The sequence below is a fragment of the Culicoides brevitarsis genome, chromosome 2 (genome assembly GCF_036172545.1).
Source record: "Culicoides brevitarsis isolate CSIRO-B50_1 chromosome 2, AGI_CSIRO_Cbre_v1, whole genome shotgun sequence".
NCBI lineage: Eukaryota > Metazoa > Arthropoda > Insecta > Diptera > Ceratopogonidae > Culicoides > Culicoides brevitarsis.
The window spans coordinates 2,910,170-2,931,505 of record NC_087086.1 but is presented as its reverse complement, the minus strand read 5'-3'; the positions used below and the strand labels follow the sequence as shown (position 1 = coordinate 2,931,505).

The window sequence follows — 21,336 nt, the reverse complement described above, 5'->3', positions numbered from 1 at the left end:
AAAGTTATAAAAAATAATAAAGAAAAAAGTGTTGAATATTCATTCATAAAAGTTAAAAAAAAAAACAAATAAACAAAGAAAAAAATGAAAGAAGAAAGAATGTTTACAAATAAATCAGATTTGTCACGGCATTGTAATTATCGGATATGGGCCACGATGACAAATAAGAAAACGACGAAAATTGGATTGTTTTACGTCATAATGCTCATTGTGCTTGCATCGATTGTGGATAATGTGAATGCACAAACAAAGTATAGTTTTGGTGAGTATCAAAGTGAATTTTAGATTAATATTTTTTTTTAAAAAAGAAAAAATTATTTTATTAAAATTTTATTAAATTTAATTAAATTTAAAAAAAATAAAATTTCGTTTGAAAAAAAATTTAAACAAAAAAAAATTTAAATGATAAAAATTTAATTTTTCGTTAAAAAAAAATTAAATAAATTTGAGAAAAAAATTTAAAACTATGAAATAAATTTAAAAAAATTAAATTATTGAAATTAAACGAAGGATTAATTTTTATAAATTAAAAAAAAAAATAAATGGTCAAATAATTAAAAAAAATAAAAAAATACTTAAAAAATTAAAAAAAAATTAATTAAAAATTTTTTTTTCTAAAAATTTTTAATAGAATTTGATAAATAAAATAAATTAAGGTAATAATTTTTTAATTTATTTTTTTTAAAGAAAAAATATTATTTTTTAATTTTTTTAACGAAAATTTCAAAAAATTATTATTAAATAAATTTTTAAAAAATATTAAAATTAATTAAAGTTAAAATAAATAATTAAAAAAATAATCAGAAAAATTAAAGAAAATAAATAAATAAATTTTTATAATAAAATTTATTATATTTAAATTAATTAAAAAAATATTTTTTTCATTAAAAAATATAAAGAAAATATTTTATGACTTAAATTTTGGGATTTTTTAAATAAAATTTTAAATACTTTTATTATTTTTTTTTTTTAAATAAATGAAATTAAATTCTGAATTTTTCTGCTAATTTTTATATTGTTAAAATACACACAAAAAAGCAATTTGAGTAATAATTTCGAACTCCAAACCTACTTTTCGTTAATTAAAACTCCAATTCCAATCAAAAAGTAGCAGAAAAAATCAAATCTACCGTTTAAAAATCTCAAAAACTGATGGTCTACGTTTGCAATGCACAGACAATCAATCAATAACTCACCTTTTCAACGTTTTTTTCACATCATAAATCCCATCTCGTAAATCAATAAACCGTTCAATAATTTCTTACTTTCATCTCGCAAGCAACATTTTCTCATCTCAATGGCAAAATGCGATGGAAACAAGTGTAAAACATCTGTCTATTCAATGTGCAACATCATAACTCATCTGAGGAGGCGAATCCGTTGCAAACAATACACAACTGAACAAACAAGAAGCAATTTCACTCTGCTACTTGCTAACTCATCATCTCTCGTTGTTCGAAATTCTGCTGCGTTATTATTAAGGTTATCATCATCTTTTCACATGCGATGGCAAGTCGAGTGAGTGTGTGAGGCTAAAAAGTGTGGTTGTAGGGCAAAGGCACTGCAATTCGCGTTCTATTTCATTGATGAGCAAAATATGATACCACGAGCGAAAATAATAATAACAATAATAACAAAATGTTAATGAAGAAAAGTATTGAGAGTAAAAATAATTGAAGTTGTTTTCCTTTTCGTCGATGGTCGCAAGTTCTCGTTCACGTTCATGGGGTAATAGGCACAAAGTAGAAAACAATTGAATAATATCGATATTTTGTGTTCATCTGTTTATTTTTCCAAACGTAAGTTCCCGTAACGTAAATCATGGAATCAATATTTAGCCATTATTTTCTGTTGTTTTTTTTTTTATGAAAAGGCACTGAAAAAATAATAAGAATAGAATTTGGGTCAAAGATTAGCGATGATTTTGTTTTTTTTTGTGTTTTAGTTCAGTTAATGGCATTAAAATGTGGCTCATCATGAATTTGCTTTAATACAACGTGTTTGGTTTGACCGTTTAAAGCAATCATGAAGATGCTTTGTTTATGATCTTTTAATGCAATTTTGCTTTAAAATTTAAATTCTTTGAAAATGTCTTCAAAGCAGCTTAAAACAAATTTTTGTATGAGAAAAATCTAATTTAGCATACAGTATTTTCAAAAAAAAAATCATCATATAAAAAAATTAAATTTAAAAAAAATATTAATTTAATTAATTAATTTATTTTTATTAATTTAATTTAAAAGAAGTTTAAATCTAAAAAATTATTTTTTTGAAAAATTTTTTTTATATTTTTTTATTTAATTTAATTATGGCTTTTTCAAATTTTAACAGATGTCAATTCAAAAAAATTCAATTTAATTTTAATTTTTAAAGATTTTTGTAATTATGTAATTTTAATTTTTTTGTTAAAAAAAATTAATTTTTTTATTAATTTTTGAAAAGAAGTTTTCTTTTAAATCTAAAAAATGTATTTTTTTGAAAAATAGTAATTTTTTATATTTTTTTTATTTTAGAAAAAAAATATGATTTTTTGTTAAATTATGGCTTTTTCAAATTTTATTGACAGATGTCAATTCAAAAAAATTCAATACGTTAAAAAATTTTAAAATTTTTATTTCAAGATTTTTGTAAAAAAAAATCATATGTAAAAATTTTAATATTTTTTGTTAAAAAAAATATTTTTTTTAAATTAAATTTAAATTAATTTAATTTAATTTATTTTTTTATTTCATTTAATTTAATTTAATTTAATTAAATTTAAATTATTTTATTTTTTTTAATATGTTTTTATATTTAAAACTTCTATTGAATCAAATATTTAGCATCGCTTCACTTATTTTGCTTTCTCTTACACTTGTCTTATCTCCAATTGAAATTTCATATATGTCCAACAAGGTTCGTTACTTAACAACAAGTCTTTTGTATTCAATTTGTTTTCCTCTTCACTTTACAACATTATCACATCACGTCTCGCTTTTTTCAACACATCATCGCTCATCGCAAGAACGACGATGGATGGCGTCAACGACAAGTGATTGCAACTTAATTAAGAACTAATTCGTGAGTCATGAAGCACACAAGACGAGACCTCAAAGCAATTTTTTGATGTTTTTCTACCTGTTGGCAAGTCATGTCGCGCGAAGAGATTCTCCGATGATGCATAAAAGCGAGCGACGTGTTAACACTTGAAGTATATTTATTATTATCTACGCGGAAAAAAAATTGCTGCACTTTCTTTTATTTCTTGGTTAGAGCGATTATTCGCAAGCCACAAAAACAATAAAATTGTAATATTTCCATTTTAAGCGGTTTTGCTCTGTTTTTTCTCGGATTGATTGATTTGTGAAGTGAAAATAAAAGCAACAGATGCAAAAAGTTATGGAAAAATTTTTCTCCGCGAAAGAAGTTGTTCTAAGATCTTGTGAGACTCGTTCTTGTTCGAAAGTTGTCTAATTACGCAAATAATTGGGTCAATGCGCGACAGGCATCATAATTTTTTTGTCATCGTCACACCGAGAGCGACACGCTTACGGGCATTTTCCATGCGAAATATCAGAAAAATTCAGTTTCGTGAGTAGCCATGTGGATAATTAATGGCTCATTCTCGTCATTCTTTCGTCGTCGTTCGAGAAATAATCATGTTGTTCTGCATGCATTACAAAACCATTAAAATAGACACATAACTGGCTCTTCTTATCTGCGTCGTTCGTCGCTCGTTTCGTTTCGCGTTGTCTGACTTGTCTACTAAATTTGAATATTTTCCGTCTTCATGTCTTTTTTTCTTGCTGCTGTTCAACTGATGAAGAAATAAAAATAAATGTCTCGTGCAGTGCTCTCTTGCCTCGAAGCCATCAACTGGATTAACTGTAAGTTTTCTTGCAAGAGAAACGTATCATTATCGCATCATAAGTATGTGCAAGTACTTTTCATTCTTTTCTCTCCCTCCGTTTTTGCTACAGTTGGTACTTTTTTAGAGGCTTTATAGAGATAAATCGCGTATTTATAAGAAGGTTTCCCTTTGGCTTCTTCATGTTTATGCATATAGACAAATGACAAGAATCGTTAGGAAACAGGGATGGGAAATGAGAATGAAATGTGAAAAGGGCAGTTTTCTCTCAGAGAGAATTTGCGAGATTAAGAATTTTTAATGATTTTTAAATTATTTAAGAAAGTTTGAAAATATCTCGTAATTAAAACCAAACAAATCTACAAATTTACATCGAAAGTATCGAATTACGTTATTTCTTTCTAATTTCTCAATGCCAAATTCATAATCAAAATGAAGTTTAAGAATGTAAAGAAATTGTCGAACATTTCTTCACATTAAATGCCATTCCGTTATCTTTGCATCAACGACTTAGTCTCTCAAGGTCTTCTTGCATTTTAATTGAATCTTCCATATCATTCATTTTTTGTTTTATATGACATAGTTTTGTTTTGAAAACTAAATCAAGAGCAAAACTAAACCAAAAACTGTGTCAAAGCCATTTTTTGTCAAATCTTGCTCGCATTGGATAAAAATTTGTCAGAGGGCTCTAATTTATCATTTTTAATCATTTTATAACTTAAAACTGCCAAAAAATTGAAACTGAAAAAAATTTTTTTTTGACATAGTTTTGATTTGAAAACTAAATCAAGACAAAAACTGTGTCAAAAACTATGTCAAAAACTGCGTCAAAGAAATTTTAATTTATCAAGAAAAACTGCTAAAAAATTGAAACTGAAAAAAATTTTTTTTTGACATAGTTTTGTTTTGAAAACTAAATCAAGACAAAAACTTGTCAAATCTTGCTCCAAATGGATAAAAATTTGTCAGAGGGCTCTAATTTATCATTTTTAATCATTTTATAACTTAAAACTGCCAAAAAATTGAAACTGAAAAAAAATTTTTTTTTGACATAGTTTTGTTTTGAAAACTAAATCAAGACAAAAACTGTGTCAAAAACTATGTCAAAAACTGTGTCAAAGCAATTTTTGTCAAATCTTGCTCCAAATGGATAAAAATTTGTCAGAGGGCTCTAATTAATCATTTTTAATCGTTTTATAACTTAAAACTGCCAAAAAATTGAAACTGAAAAAAAATTTTTTTTTGACATAGTTTTGATTTGAAAACTAAATCAAGACAAAAACTGTGTCAAAAACTATGTCAAAAACTGTGTCAAAGCAATTTTTGTCAAATCTTGCTCCAAATGGATAAAAATTTGTCAGAGGGCTCTAATTTATCATTTTTAATCGTTTTATAACTTAAAACTGCCAAAAAATTGAAACTGAAAAAAAATTTTTTTTTGACATAGTTTTGATTTGAAAACTAAATCAAGACAAAAACTGTGTCAAAAACTATGTCAAAAACTGTGTCAAAGCAATTTTTGTCAAATCTTGCTCAAAATGGATAAAAATTTGTCAGAGGGCTCTAATCTATCATTTTTATCGAATTTCACCTATTGTAAGTTGTACAACCAAATTCCTGAAAGTGAATGATATGATTAAATACGAACAAGCAATGACGATATACAAAATGACAAAAGGGCTATTGAGGACAAATCTGTCAATTCCTCTTGTTTAAGACCGACATGACAACGACACAAGAAGAAGGTCCAGATTACAAATCCTATTGTCTCGAACAAACTACTCACGAAACAGTGTTTTTCATGAAGGGATAAACTTCTTCAACAGCCTCCCTTTTGAGCTACGACGAACCGACAACCTTCTTCTTTTCAAATCATAACTCCAATTTCTTTAGTACAAATGAATGGCCCTTTAAGTACGCCCCTGTAAAAAATAATAAAAAATTAAAAGTTTAAACAAAGCTCCATGGCATTAAGATCAAATACTATTTCCATCACTGCTTCGTTTGAATACTTGTTCCATTGAATGATTCTTGTCGTTTTAGAAATAATCACCATCTTTATACAATAAAATTCACTTCTTCTTACTTCTAACTTCTTTCTTCTCTTCGTCGACGTCGTATTTGTAGAATTGTGTCTCCCCATACAGGAATTTTTGTGTGTATGGAAAAAATAAGTTATAAGGCATATCGTTTACTTACGACTTGGCTATTGTTGCTCACAATCCATAAAGTTGCAGGCAAACACACAAAACACGAAACCGTTATTGAATTTTTGTGAACTGAACATCGACCTGACCTTTTCTTTTATCGCCGATACAACATTCGAGATAAAACAACAACAACAAAAAAAAAGAGTTTCTTTCTTGCATACATGTTATTATTAGTGAGTCGCGCTAATCATAGCCTTCATTTCTCTCCGTTTCTCGAGGTTGATTTGTTTGAGAAGTAAGTCGCTTTGCTTCGGTGCGAATGTCTTTTACCTACAACAACAACAACAATAATGAAAAAATTAGTTGGGAAACTGTGCCAAAGAAACGTAAAAATTTACAACTAATAAAAATTATGCGTTCATGTCATTTGTGATTGAACGAGGTCGCTTCACTTTGCATCGCAGGTCAAATAACTTTATCTTCGTACCGCATCTTCATGATATACCGGTAAATAGCAGCATATCGTCTTTTTTTATGGCTTTCCTGCCAAAGGAACGTTACAGCTTATGATTTATCACACACGTCACGTCCATGCCAACAATTACATGTTCCAGTTCCAGTTTTCAATTAAAAACCCGAGGAAAGTACATAAATAACTTGCAGCTGAACTGATGTAATAAATAAAATATGGAGTTATAAATAGTTTATGAAAAAAAAGGAAAAAAAAAGTTGCAATGAGGAGGAGAGAAATGCTGCTGCTGATTCTGCGGATGATGATGATGAGAGGAAATAAAACGCTGTTTAATGATGATTGAAGAAAAATGAGAAAGAGTTGCTTGCATCTAAATCGGTTTCTGATTACAACAAGTACAGGATGAGTCAAAGGCAGTTTTCAAGAAAGTATTTTTTCGCTTTTTAAGTGAGGCTTTCAAAGTTTTTAACACTTTTGATGTCGATTAACGGTTTAAGATTAAATTTTATTGCCTTGAACGAATAAACATATTTTTCTTCATAAATATTCAAAGTCACTTTTTTGCAAAAATTGTTCAAGCTAAACACTTTTCGAAGATGTTCAAATAAAGAAAATTATTTTTTTTTTAATTTTAAGTTTTTTCATTTAATTTTTTTTTTTATAAATTTTTAAAAATAATCAAAAATTAATTATTTTTTTTTATTAAACTTTCCACATTTTTCATAGAATTTTTTTTTTTTTGTAAATTTTTAAATTTTCAAAAATTAATTATTTTTTTTTTTAATTAAACTTTCCACATTTTTCAATTAATTTTTTTTTGTAAATCTTTAAAAAAATCAAAAATTAATTATTTTTTTTTTTAATTTGAACTTTTCACATTTTTCATTTAATTTTTTTTTTTGTAAATCTTTAAAAAATCAAAAATTAATTATTTTTTTTTAATTAAACTTTCCACATTTTTCATATAATTTTTTTTTTTTGTAAATTTTTAAATTTTCAAAATTAATTATTTTTTTTTTTAATTAAACTTTCCACATTTTTCATTTAATTTTTTGTTTTTTTGTAAATCTTTAAAAAATGAAAAATTAAATAATTTTTTTTAATTTAAATTTTTTTTTCACATTTTTACAATTAATTTTTTTTTTATTTTTTAAAATAATTAAAAATTTATGTTTAAGTCGTCAATTAATAAAATTTAAAAAAAAAAGTTTTTGAACTTTTAATTTTTAATTATTTAAGTATTTTTCATGAATCAAAATTTTATTTTATTAAAATTTTAAAATTTGCTAAATTTTAAAGATCCATTAGAATTTTTTCAAATTTTGTGAATAAATTTCAATTTGATGATTTTTCAAAAAACTTGACTTAACTTAAAACTTAAGCTCTTAAGTTCATTAAAAAAATTATACCTTTGCTCTGTTCTCCAATTTTTTAGCATTAAATCACTTTTTCAACCTAATTTTCAACAATTCTCGTGTATCATCATGTTAAAATCAGCAACTCGTCAAAAAAATGAGAAAATTTCTCTCTCTTATGACAATGCAAGTCAAGAAAATAAACATCATCAAGGTGCATCCCATGGTACTTTAATAACAATTATTATTCGTAACGATCATTACTGTAACTAGATATTATATTATTTATGCGAAATGTTGCGCGAATGACCGGACGAACGCATCGTAAAGCAAAATTAAAAGCCTCTCTGCTGAAATTTATTACGATAATCATACCATCATCAAAGTTATGTTGATTTTTCTTCATTTCGTTTCTTGCTGTGTTTTTGTTGTTCTGCGTTGCCGTGAGAGTTTCTTTCTTTCATTCGTCATTTTTATGACCATATTTTAATTTCAACTTGAACTTACACGCAAAATAGGTGCTTATTAAGGTAATTTTTAAACATTTTAATTTTTTTAACTTTTTTTTTTGTTAATTTTTTTCTCACTTGAAATTTACAGTTTGTCGTGCGAAAAAGAAGAAATTTTAAATAGCTGAAAAATTATCGGGTTTATGCGGCACTAATAGATAAAATTTTCAATTTATTTGTTTGTCACTCTGTTTCTTTCGTTCTGTGACGCGACGAAGCGACGCAAAGTGATAGAACTGGATTGCAGATAATATTTTTGTCTTACTAATCCACATTTTATTCTGTGTCAAGTGTAATTAAAATGTTTTACTTTGTCGCTTTATTGAGTGACGGCGCATTCATTACCTGTATTTCTCATCAAGATCTAAAGAATAAGAGAAATTTTAATTATTAATTTTATTTATTTACATTTTTTAAACAATTAAACTCAAAAAAAGCATAAAAATAAATAACTTTTTTTCTCTCTGAGGGAAATTTTTTGGAATATCAAACGAATTTCGCTAATTATTTACAAAAAAATTAAGAAAATAATTTTTTACGCGATTCCGGATTTATTTTGTGTTTGCCATAGGCGTGAATATAGTCCAGATTTGTTCAATAATTCGCTGTGAGTGCCTCGATCGCCAATTGAGCCATTTTCTAATACGAGAATTTCGTCGGCATCCATAATTGTGGATAAACGATGGGCAATGCAAATGCTTGTTCTTCCCTCAACTGCTCGATTGAGAGCTTGTAGGATGTTCTGAAATAAAAATTTGAGAATTTTAATTTATTTAATTGATTTTTTGGATATTTTTTGAATGTAAAATTTATTTTTTATCAAACATTTTTTTTAAATTAAATTTTCATATTTTTAGAATTTTTGTATTTTCTTTAAATTTTAATATTTTTTTTAATTTAATTTTTTTAATTTTAAAAATTTTCTTTATTTTATAGAATTTTTAATTTTTTTTCTTTTAAATTTTTATTATCTTCAGATTTTGTATTTTTAAAAAAAAAACATTTAATAAATTTAATAAATATTTTTAAATTTTTATAATTTTTTTTAAAATTTAATTTAATTTTAATTTTTAAAATTTTTAAATTTTTTTTTTTTTTAAAAAATTTAAAATTTTTTTTTTTTTTTTAAAATTTTGTTAATTTTTAGATTTTTTAATTTTTTCAATTTAATTTTTTAATTTTTTTTTTAATTTAAATTTTTTAATTTTTATTTTTTTTTTAAATTTTTTTTATTTTTTTTTTTAATTTTTTTTTTTATTTAATTTATTTTTTTTAAATTTTATTTAAAGATTTTTTATTTAAAATTAATTTTTTAATGAAATTTTATACTCACATATTCCGTTATCGAATCCAAACTACTTGTCGCTTCATCAAATACTAAAATTGGGCTATTTTTCAAAATGGCTCTCGCAATTGCAACTCTCTGTTTCTCGCCTCCCGACAATTTCAAGCCTCTTTCTCCGACCTGCGTGTCATATCCTTTGGGCCACGAGTTGATTGCTTCATGCAAATCTGCCATTTTCGCTGCATTTTCAATTGCTGCTTGATCTTTGGTCAAATCCCCATAATGCACATTGTGTCTTATCGTGTCATGAAACAAGACTGTGTCTTGCGGCACAATTCCAATATTTCTCCGCAAACTATCTAAATCGACATCTTTGATATTTTGTCCGCCAATGAAGATATCGCCAGATGTTGGTTCATAAAAACGATACAAAAGACGAACCATTGTCGACTTTCCCGAGCCCGAGCCGCCGATGAAAGCGTATTTTTTGCCTGCTGGTATCGAAAAACTCAAATTTTTGAAGATTGGCTTTCCGGGTTCGTATTCGAAGGAGACATTTTTGAATTCGATCGAAGCTGTTGAACGATCAATTGCTAAATGAGGAGCATTTATTTTATTTTTGACGGCAGTTTCGACACCCATGAGCATGAACATTGACTGCATATCGAGTAAAGCTTGTCGAACTTCGCGATAAACGCTTCCCAAAAACCCGAGAGGGATCGAAAGTTGGAAAAGTAACCCATTGACCATCACTAAATCGCCTACTGTCATGTTTCCTTGAGCGATTTGCGTTGCTGCCATCAACATAATTGCGCTCAATCCCGCACTGAAGATCGCATTTTGCCCAAAATTCAACATTGCCAGACTCGAACTCGTCTTCAAACTCGCAACTTCGTATTTTTTCAAGGCCTCGTCATAACGATCCGCCTCATATTTCTCATTATTGAAATATTTGACAGTTTCGTAGTTGATGAGAGAATCCACAGCTTTGTTTCCTGCCTCATTTTCCGCTCGGTTCATGTAAATGCGGAATTTGGTGCGCCATTGTGTGACGGCGAGCGTAAATAACGCATAAATTCCGACAGTTCCGAGGGAAATATACGCAAATTCTGCGCCGCATTTAATCCCGAGAATTGTACTGACCAATCCAAGCTCGAATGCGGTCGGAACGACGTTGAAAACCATCGCAGCGAGCACGAAATTAATGCCACGAGAACCGCGATCGATCGTTTTTGACAAAGCTCCCGTTTGACGACCCAAATGAAATTGCAAATCCAGTTTGTGAAGATGGAGAAAGACATTTTTGGCAATTTTTCGGATCGAGTGTTGAGCAACTTTGGCAAAAACTGCTGAACGAAGCTCGTTGAAACCTGCGGCGCCTGCACGTGCAATGCCATCTACGAAAAAAAATGAAAAAATTAAAATTTTTGTTTTTTTCATGAAAAAAATTTAAATTTACATCCAAGCAAAATCGCCGTCGTCACAGTTAAGGCAGTTTCAGGTACAGAATTTGTCGTTAAAACATTCAAATGATCAACGGCACCCTTGAAAAGGAACGGAACACACACATTGAGGATTTTTCCGCTTGCCAAAAGTCCCAACGAGATGACAACTCTACAAAAAAAATATTTTTTAATAAATTATCATCAGAAAAATTTAATTTTTTACCTTTTTCGCACCGTCGCATCATCTTTGGGCCAAACATAAGCCATCATCGCTTTGATCATGTCTCGTCCCGTGACTTCCGGAGCATTTATCGGTCCAAATGATTCTCTTCCTATATCAGGACCTCCTAGATGAAAATGATGCCGTATTTGCTGCTTTTGTACTTGACCTTTTTTCGTTTGAAATTGCGCGTTTTGAATGGGAAATTGAGCAATAATTGAATATTTTAAAGAAAATTTAACAAGAAATGAACAAAAAAAAACTCTACAAACTACAAAAAATAGATCAAAACAAAAAAAAAAAAGTTGGTCAAGCAACAAAAGCAGTTTTGTTAAAAATATTTCTAAAGTGTGGATTAAAGAACGAATTTCGATGGCAGTGTTAATAACGAAACTGTACAAAAATTTTTTTTTAGATTTTTTATACCTAGTAATTTTTTTTTTAACATAAAAAACGAAATTTTTACAATGTGTTCTGTTTTTGAAAATTTTCATGAAATTTTATTTTTTTTTTAAATTTTTTAAAATTTTTAATTTTTAAAAAATTTTACTTTAAATCAAAAATTAAAAAATTTTGTAAAAATTAAAAAATTTTAAATTTTTTTCTTAATGAAAAATTTAAAAAAATTTTCTTAATTAATTTTTATTCAAATATATTTTTTTTAATTTTTTAAAATTTATTTTTTAAATTTTATTTTTTTTTTTAATTTTTTAAAATTTATTTTTTTAAATTTTTTAAAATTTATTTTTTTAAATTTTTTAAAATTTTTTAAAATTTATTTTTTAAATTTTTTTAAAATTTGTTTTTCTAAATTTTTTAAAGTTTATTTTTTTTAATTTTGGATTTTTCAAATATTTATATTTTTTATATGAAAATTAATTTATTTTGTTATTTTTTTATTTATTTATTTTTTTTTTTTTTTTTTTTTTTTTGAAAAATTTAATAATTTTTTAAAAATTTGTTTGACGCATTTTTTATATTAGAAATTCAACAAAATTAACGAAAAATAATCAAACCTTTCTTATTTTTGCCCAACATATTTTGCAAAATGTTGGTTTTTGGTCTGTTCGCAACTCCATCTTGTCTCTCTGAAAGCTTTTGCGTTGCTGTTGATGAGGCTTGTGACGAGGTCGAGTAGATCTAAAAAGAAATTTCAAAAGAAATTCATTAAAAAATTAATTAAAAAGTGATTTTAGTGAAAATATTTCTTTAAAAAATTGAAAAAAGTGTTTTTTAGTTCAAGGTAAGTATCAAAAATTTATTTTTTCTTTAATTTTCTTCCATTTCTGAATTATTTTCTTCAGTTCCTGAGTCAGTTTCTTCCATTTTGGCGTCAATTTTATCGATTTCCGGGTCATTTTCATCAATTTTTAAATCATTATCATCTTTGTAGAACAATTTTTGGCAATTCTCGAGGTAACAAATGCTCTCTTGGTAGTACAAAACACACATTTTTCCACTGTCCGTCAGATATTTGATGCTTTTGAGTCCCTTAACGAACTTTTTGTACTCCAAAATTTTCCATTCAAGCAATTTTTTGACAAATGGCGTGACTTCTTCAACATTCAAGGCATCCCCAAAAGCAACATTTCTCAAATTATGCACATTTTTCTCCAAAAACACCATGAAAAGTACACATTGCAAATTATGGCTCGCTCCTTGTTGGCAATCGAAGAACATTTGATCCGATAAATTGTGATTGCTGATGAACTGAAATTTGGGACGCGGGATTTGCGTTGCACGAAGCTCCGCATCGTGTTTAATCAAGTTTGCGATGTCTGTCATCGTAATTTCGATCAAATCGTGTTGATTTCCGGGAATGACGAAGCCGTATTCGAGTAAAAGCTTCAAATTGTTGTGCGCGCCGTAACTGATGAAAATTTGTTCGTATTTTTTGTACGAATTTTCCGTTTTTAATGTGTAAAAATCGCCGTTTGTCGAAGCGATGGAAACTGCTTTGTCGCTGTGATTGAAAAAATCAAGAAAAGGCACAAGTGCGATGCTCGGGGCATCATCCAGGATATCGTTGAAGAACTCAAGTTCGAGTTTTGAGGGATCAATGTACACTCCGCGTGTGTTGACCATAAAATAGCACGTTTCGAATTCGAGATTGTCGATTTCGTACTCGAAATAATCGAGAAAATCCTCATATTTCTTCATATTTTGCTTCTGTTCGACCATTTTCGTGAGTAAATGTTCGTCCAAATGAAGCATTTCCTTCTTATCGCAAAAGTACGGCACCGAAAAATTTCTCGGAAGGGTGTCTGTATAAATTTTGCACGTTCCTCCGCCGCATTTCTCACGACCTCCGTACAATGCCAAGTACATGGCGAGCAAATATTGACAACTTGCTTTCTTATTCTCAACTTTGCGAAGAATTTCTCGAACTTGATCAACAAATTCCAAGTCTTTTTCGAGAGTTTCCATCGTAATAACCGCCGATTTTGGCATTTTTATTAAATCTTCGCCCGGTTTGATATTTTTCATGCTGTAAATTCCTTTTCCGGTGCCTTTAAACTCTCCAATTCGTAACTTTTGCTCATTTTCCCATCCCATCTCCTTCAAATATCGCAACAAGCTGATCACGCGAACATCCTTATCGACATCCTCCTTTGTCAAAATCTGCTTGGAACGTTTCTTGCTGCTTCGAAGTCTTCTTATGCGTCCCATTTTACGTCCTTGAACCTCACAAAATGTTATATAACTGCTAAACTCTCAACGACGAGACTCCCAAAACATGCGTTTTTCAAAAAATCAATCCTGAAATCAGAAATTTGGTCAAAATTTGTCAAAAATAAATGTGAAAAAATTGCAAAATCCCGATTTCTGATCTCAAGATTGAATTTCCCTCCGGAATTGATTTGTTATTGATACGTACCCTCGCTTTTGTCAAGTACCGACTATCGCATTGGCGCAAGAGACGACTGCTAACGTTGTAATATTTCGTTGTTTTTTCAAGATTTTTCACTAAATTCGGGAGTTTTTTGCAGCAAATCGCGATATTCATGATTTTTTCGAACCAAAATTGACTTCAAATGGAAATCGCCTTCTGCTAATTCAACAAAATTCGGCGTGTTCGGTGAATAAGACGTTTATTTGACGTTTGAAACGCCACATTGTGACTTTTAGGTGAACGAACCTTCCTTTTCTATTTTGTTGCGGAACACGAACTCGTGTCTTTGCTCGATTTTACCCAAAAAAAGGTGCGAAAAGTGAATTTTTCGGGGAAATTCTTGTGAAAAGTTGGAAATGTGTGTTCAGGTTTCGTGTTAAATGCGAAATTTTCAATGGAAATGTGTTAAAAAGAAGGAAATTAATGAAAAATGTTTCATGCCACATTGTGGTTATGCTATACGGAGAATGTGTAGTGTACAGACAGCACGAAGCATGAACACGATTTACAATTTTTCATGAAGCCAAGTGAAATTTCAAGCTAAATTGCCATTTTTTTCGCTTTTTTCAGTCGTTCAAGATGTCAACAGCTACAATTCGTACACGTAAATTTATGACAAATCGGTTATTGTGCCGCAAACAAATGGTTGTCGACGTTTTGCATCCCGGTTTGGCATCCGTGCCCAAGAAGGAGATCCGCGAAAAGTTGGCTGCCATGTACAAAGTCACGCCCGATGTCGTCTTCACCTTCGGTTATCAAACAAACTTTGGCGGCGGCAAATCCACGGGATTCGCCCTCATCTACGATACCTTGGATTACGCCAAGAAATTCGAGCCAAAACATCGTTTGGGACGTCATGGACTCTATGAGAAGAAACAAGTGACCCGCAAACAACGCAAGGAACGTAAGAACAGAACGAAGAAGGTGCGCGGTACAGCCAAGGCAAAGGTTGGTCAAGCATCCAAGAAGTAAACGATCGTTGAAGCAATTTAAACTGCTCGCGGTATTAAGATGGCAAACACTATCATGTCATGAAAATGAAATAAATAATAAAAAATCTTGCAAAAAAAATTTTTTTTGTTGAAATATCTTAAAAAAGTGAAAAAAAAATTAAATTTTATTTAAAAAAAAATTCATGAAAAAAATTAAAATTTTAATGAAAAAAAATCGAATTGAAAAAATTTTGCATAAAATTACCTGAAAATATTCAACAGGTGCAAATTTTGACCAAAAATGTTTTTTTACGTAAAATTAATTAAAATATAATAATTTCAATTAAAAAATGTTCAGTTTAAGACTCAATTTTAAAATTTTTGTCAGAAAATTATTTTAATTTTCCATAAAAAGATTAAAAATTTTATCTTGAGATGTAATTTTTTTTAAAATTTACTGAAAAAAATCATTAAAAATTAAATTTTGTTCAAATTTTAATTTTAAAAAAAATGAGATTCAATTTTATTGAAAATTATAAAATTTTGAAAATCAAAAAAAAAAATTAAAAAATAATTTTTGGTCAAAAATTGTTTAGAAAATCTTTGACGAAGCAATTTTTTATCAAAATTTAAACATTTTTTATTAAAAATTCTTCTAAAATGTCTTCTAACAATTAAATTTTATTCGAATTTAGAAAAAAAATTTTTTTTTTGGAACAAATCTCACTCAAAATTTACCCTCATGTGACTTTTCAATGGAATTTTTTTCTCATAAAAGTCAAGAAAATTTAATTTTTAGTAAAATTTGCTTCAAAGAGTGAATTTAAAAAATTAATTTTTCACAAAATTACTAAATTTGAGATTTTTTATAAAATTTTCTTCACAAAAAAAAATTTAAGAAACTCGTAAAAATTAAATTTTGATGAATATTTAATTCTTTCAAACCCAATTTAAGACGAAATTTGTTCTAAATTTTAACGAATTTCGTGTCAAATTAAAATAAAAAAATCTGCCGTGCGATATTCGCTCGAAATTAAATAAAATTTGGTCAATTTTTCTGCAAACCAAATAATAAAATAAAAGAAATTCGCTCTAATTACCTCAAAAACTCACAATTTCTCTAATTCGCTACCGTTTCAGTCACATTTGTTGATGTTAACGGTAGATCAACTTGTCTCCATATCGCCTGTTCGCTGTCTTGTCGTCATAATTACACGTCGTGCTCATAATTTTCTTTCATTTTTTTCAATTTAATCTGATTATCCAAGATAATTTCTTTTGTTTGTTGATTTTTTTCTTCTTTTGTTTTCGTGCATGAGTGAGAAAATTCCGTTAATTTTTTGTGTTTTTTGCTTTTTTGCTCTTTCTTCTTGACTTCTTCGCAACCTTCACCTTCAACTATGATGACAAAGCCTCGTTTTCTCTTGTTTTCTTGCATGTCGAGCAACACTTGATCAGAAATTCTGTCAAAAATTTCATAAAAATCGCTCGTTTGAAGCATTAAAGTTTAAAAAAGCCGCCTTTGTTTGGTTTAAATTGATAAAATTGAGTTTGCTTTGAGAAAAAAAAAATAAAAATTGGTCAGAACTAACGATAAATTACAAATTTTCGACATTTTTAGTCCTCGGGCGATATTTTCATCAATTTATGTGAGTAAATTCTGTGCGAGAAACGCAAAATAGTTCAAGGGATTTTTCTCTTTTTATTCTTCTTCGTTGCAATAACGGTCGAAATGTGTCTCTATTAAGCTCGAATTTCAGCTAGAAGAAGAAAAGAAAAGAAAAGAAACGAAGAATGACGTTATTTATGTAATCAGCGATAAATCGCGCGAGATGCGAAAGGTTATTACGCGATGTGTGTTACTGACTTGTGGCAATAAAATGATAAATTATCGAGCGAACGAAGGTGATTGACACCGTTTATGTGCGCCATGCCGACGAGCAACGGTCTTTTTCTGTTCCAAATCCGCGATTTTTTTTGCCAATTTGTCGCTATTTCCATGTAAAGTCTCAATTCTGAACAAGAATTCCAGACAATTATGTAATTTACAATTTTTTTCTTCAGCGTTTGATTTATTAATGTTGATCGCACAATAAAGCAAATAAAAAAAAGAAGACCAATCATGATTATGTTGCATTGTTGCAATTATTACAAGTTGTGCGTTAAGCATGTAATTTTTTTTTCTTTCAAGAAGACGAGAAATAAGAACGCGTTATCAGTGTGTTGTATCAGCATCTCATAATAAAATAATCGTAATCATCATTTTTTTAATGCACCAATTCTTTGCGAGAATACGTGTTGTAATATTCATGTATCGTGAAGATATGTTATGTTATTGAAGAGACAAATACATGAGATTATGGAAAAATTTAAGATTTTACGCTTGCTGAATATGATTTTTTTTTTTAATTTTTACATGTGCTGAGTATGATTTTTAATTTTGATTAAAAAATGGCTTAAAAATTATTTTTAAAAAAATTTGCTGAATAATTTTTTTTTGCTGAATATGATTTTTTATTATTTTCTCAAAATTTTGATTAAAAATGGCTTAAAAATTATTTTTAAAAAAAATTGCTGAATATGTATTTTTGAATTGTATTTTTCTTAAATTTTGATTAAAAATGGCTTTAAAAAATGATTTTTAAGAAGTTTTCTGTATATGCTTTTTTTATTAATTTCTTAAAATTTTAATTAAAATTTTTTTTACGAAATTTGCTGAATATGATTTTTAGACTTTTTTTTTATATTTTTAATTTAATTAATTTTCTTTTATTTTAAATGATTTTAAATATTTTCTAATATTATATTCAGCAGGTGTTTCGTTAATTTTCTTTTTTGCTGAATATCTATTTCTCTTGATTTGTACAAAATTTTACTTAAAAGTTTTTACTTTTTCTTAACAAAAAAATAAAAAAATTAAATGCTTTGTAATTTTGTAAAATTTTCTTTTAAAAATGAACTTTAATATTTGTTTAATACATTTTAGAATCTGCTGAATACATTTTTATCATTGCTGAATAGTTTTCATAATCTACAATACATATTTTTATCATTGCTGAATACTTTTTAAAATTTGCTGAATAATTTTTGATCATTGCTGAATATCTTTCAAACGTTGCTGAATAGCATTTCTTTTAGATTTTTTCAAAAATTGTTAAGATTTGTAATTGAATGACGTAAAAATTAGTGATTTTTGTACAAAAATTGATAATTAAATGCGTTAATGGTTCATTTTTTCAAAATGATAAGAAAAACATGTGATTTCACACTTGTTGTTTAAAGCAGAACAAAGTAATGATGACGAATGATCATATTTATTATTCAAGATTTATTTGATATTTTATAAATAGCTTTTTCTTCAGTTTTTCAATAAATTTGTGTTTAAATTAACAACAAATTAACTCCTTATTGGCAATTTTAACATGTTTTTATCTTTTCTTTTGTATTTCAGACATCAAATCCCTCACTGGCGAGCCAGATTATCGATCTGTAAATCTCACATGGGAAGTTGAAGATTTCGAAAATGAAGTTGATGGAGGTTCTGCTGAAGAAATTCCTTTATCAGCTGAAGATGAAGATCAAATTCCTTCGAATAATCGGTCTTTTACTGTTTATTATTGTGAACTTCAAACATGGGGAGCTCATCGATGCAAATCAAAAGTTTTGGAAGACACTGAGGAACGAGAAGGGTAAGAAAATTCATCGTTAAAAGCTGCTTTTTGTAATTTTTTCTTGATTTTTTAATAGAAATACCAAACAATACAGCATGATGATCGATCATTTGAGGATGGCGACAAAATATTCCTTCCATGTAAAAGCTTCTGGGCAGAATCAAGACCAAAAACCAAGTGCAAGAGCTGATTTGAATGGAAATATCTTGAAGGATGACAGCGAGATTCAAGGACAAACTATCATTATTCCGACCAAAGGATGTAAGAAATTATTTTTTTATCGGATTTTTGCTTGAATTAGCCTAAAGGCGATTTTCAAATTTTTAACGTTCATTTTTCAAATTGACATTTACGAATTTTTTTCAAGATATTTTGATCTGAAGCTCTTTTTCCTAAAAAAAAAAGTTAAAATTTATTATTGAACTCACTTTTTCAGTTTCTGCTCATGCCACAAAATGCCTTCCTGACGTTTCCGAGATCGAAGTCGAGACAGGTCCCTATTTTGGCGGGAAAATTGTCGCCGAAAACAACAATTGCTTCACGCAAGGCAATCCTCTGGATGATCGTTCCTCGTATTCCATGAAAATCGAGCACGACAAATGCGGAAGTCACGTAAATCACGAAACCCTAACTGTCGAAACTTTCATCACGGTTCAAGAAAATCTCGGAATTCTCACGCACAGCACGCGACGCTTCATGGTAGTTTGCACCTTTCAACCTGACACGTTAACAGTTCGTGCTCGTCTTGCATTGCCCGGCAAAGGAGGCGTCGAACCAATTTCCGATTATTGGCCCGAACAAGGAAGAAGTGCTCGTGAACGTCAATTCAAAATGGTGAACAAGACGGCGTTGATTTTGAAAGAATCCGACGAAATTCCGGAAAATTTGACGGAAGAAGTTCACGAGGGAATTGGCGACATGGAAGAACTTACAACGACAATCGAACCTGAAAATGAGGCAGAAAATCTCGTTCCTGATGAGACTTTTAGACAAAAAACAAGCGATCGAGGTGCCCGTTTCGCGAGATTGCTTGACGAAAGACAACAAGTGCTCGAAAGCTCGTATTCGAATTACGCAAGACGTGCAGCGCCCGATTTCACGGGAATTTTATTGACAATCTGCGTGGCATGCATCATGATTGGGGCGTTTGTCTTCATCGTGCAACGAGAGGCTCGTCGTTTCAAGCGAGAGACGTCGCCAGGCGCGATAACAAAACCTTAGATTACTTTTTTTTACTTTAATTTTTTTTTTTCAATTGAAAGACGACAAATTTTGATAAGAAACTCGGCAAAATCGAAATATGACTCCTTGTTCGTTTGAAATTCACGAAAAACGACGAATTTTGGACGAAATAATGAAACATATTGAACTCTTATTAATTTATAAATTAAAATAATTTTTTTTTATGACAATTATTACACGATAGAATTACTCAAAAGCACCGAAATTTTCAAATAAACACTTACAAAATACGAAAAAACTTTTAATTTTTCCCTTAAAAAATGTAATTTTATTAAACTGATAACGAATTTTTGCATTTGAACGATGATAAAGCAATTTTGAAGCCTCCAGATGTTAATCTCGATTGGAAATCAACAAAAACAAGTAGGAAGCGATCAAAATAAACAAGTTTAGGGCAAAAAATTATCATCAATGAACTGGAATTCTGTTGGAAAAGAATGAATGACGAGGGAAGTGATTGTTCTATCGTTAGCAGGTTTTGTTTATTGAATTAAATTACTTACCGAATTAAAATGATAAGATCAGGTTATGACCTCTCAACGAAATTTCATGTGATTATAGGACGAAGTAATGCGATTTTAATGGGTTTTGAGTCTTTTACAATTTATTTTTAACGATTCTGAAAGAAATTTTCGTTAGGTTTTAATTTTTGGATATTTTGAATTAGCAAAAAGCGATTTTCAAATTTTTAACGGTAAGTTTTTGAATTGACAATTATGTTTTTTTGGTTAAAATTTTATCTTTTACAAATTTTTGAGAAATTAACTTATCAGATTTTTATTTAAAATCGAATAAATTTTCTAAAAATTATAAATTATTATTATTAAAATTATAAATAAAAAATTTTATATAAAAATCGAAAATCTTGAAATTTTTTTTACATCCGGAATGAAAGTTACAATTTTAGAACAATTTTTCTTTATTTTTAAACATTAATTTAACTAAATTTTTACTATTAAATTTTTTCAAAATTTTATGATCAACAGAAAATTTTTTGGCGCCAAATTTTAGATCTCACTTCATTATCATATATCTCCAAAATTTTACAATTTTTGATTTTTATTTGATAAAATATAAAAAATTCAACTAAAATTGAACCTTTTAAGATCTTTTATACAAAATCCTTCGAAATTTTAAGAAAAAATCCGCTTAAATCCTCCGCCATTTTGGGATCTTGTCAACTTTCAACAACTTTGTTTCTTTAAATAATAATCTTCACTAACAATAAATCACAAAAAAATAATTATAAACAAAAAATTATTTTCACGCGGAGTTGGCGATATTTAATCTCCTCTCGTGTCATAGTCCTTCACAT

The 21,336-nt window shown here is 28.4% G+C and overlaps 3 protein-coding genes across 4 annotated transcripts; 2 read left to right on the top strand and 1 right to left on the bottom strand.

Annotated features, from left to right (window-relative positions):
* The first annotated feature begins 156 nt into the window (after nt 1-156).
* Nucleotides 157-20,127, top strand: LOC134832629 (uncharacterized). The gene is made up of 4 exons (XM_063846720.1): nt 157-262; nt 18,560-18,797; nt 18,856-19,040; nt 19,216-20,127. The coding sequence occupies exons 1-4, from the start codon at nt 157-159 to the stop codon at nt 19,998-20,000; spliced, it is 1,314 nt and encodes a 437-aa protein (XP_063702790.1). The 3' UTR covers nt 20,001-20,127.
* Nucleotides 8,738-14,307, bottom strand: LOC134830500 (iron-sulfur clusters transporter ABCB7, mitochondrial). Of its 2 annotated transcripts, none has more exons than XM_063844003.1 (6): nt 14,162-14,307; nt 12,300-12,423; nt 11,287-11,452; nt 11,078-11,232; nt 9,667-11,015; nt 8,738-9,075 (listed from the first exon to the last, which is right to left on the bottom strand). In XM_063844003.1, exons 1-6 carry the CDS (start codon nt 14,288-14,290, stop codon nt 8,869-8,871), a joined length of 2,130 nt encoding a protein of 709 aa, XP_063700073.1. In that variant the 5' UTR covers nt 14,291-14,307; the 3' UTR covers nt 8,738-8,868. The 2 variants fall into 2 exon arrangements, with proteins under 2 accessions (XP_063700073.1, XP_063700074.1); XM_063844004.1 differs by having other exon boundaries at nt 11,287-11,410.
* On the top strand, nt 14,363-15,247 carry LOC134831069 (small ribosomal subunit protein eS24). Its single transcript, XM_063844710.1, has 2 exons — nt 14,363-14,486; nt 14,747-15,247. The coding sequence occupies exon 2, from the start codon at nt 14,756-14,758 to the stop codon at nt 15,146-15,148; it is 393 nt and encodes a 130-aa protein (XP_063700780.1). The 5' UTR covers nt 14,363-14,486; nt 14,747-14,755; the 3' UTR covers nt 15,149-15,247.
* Nucleotides 20,128-21,336: the final 1,209 nt, after the last annotated feature.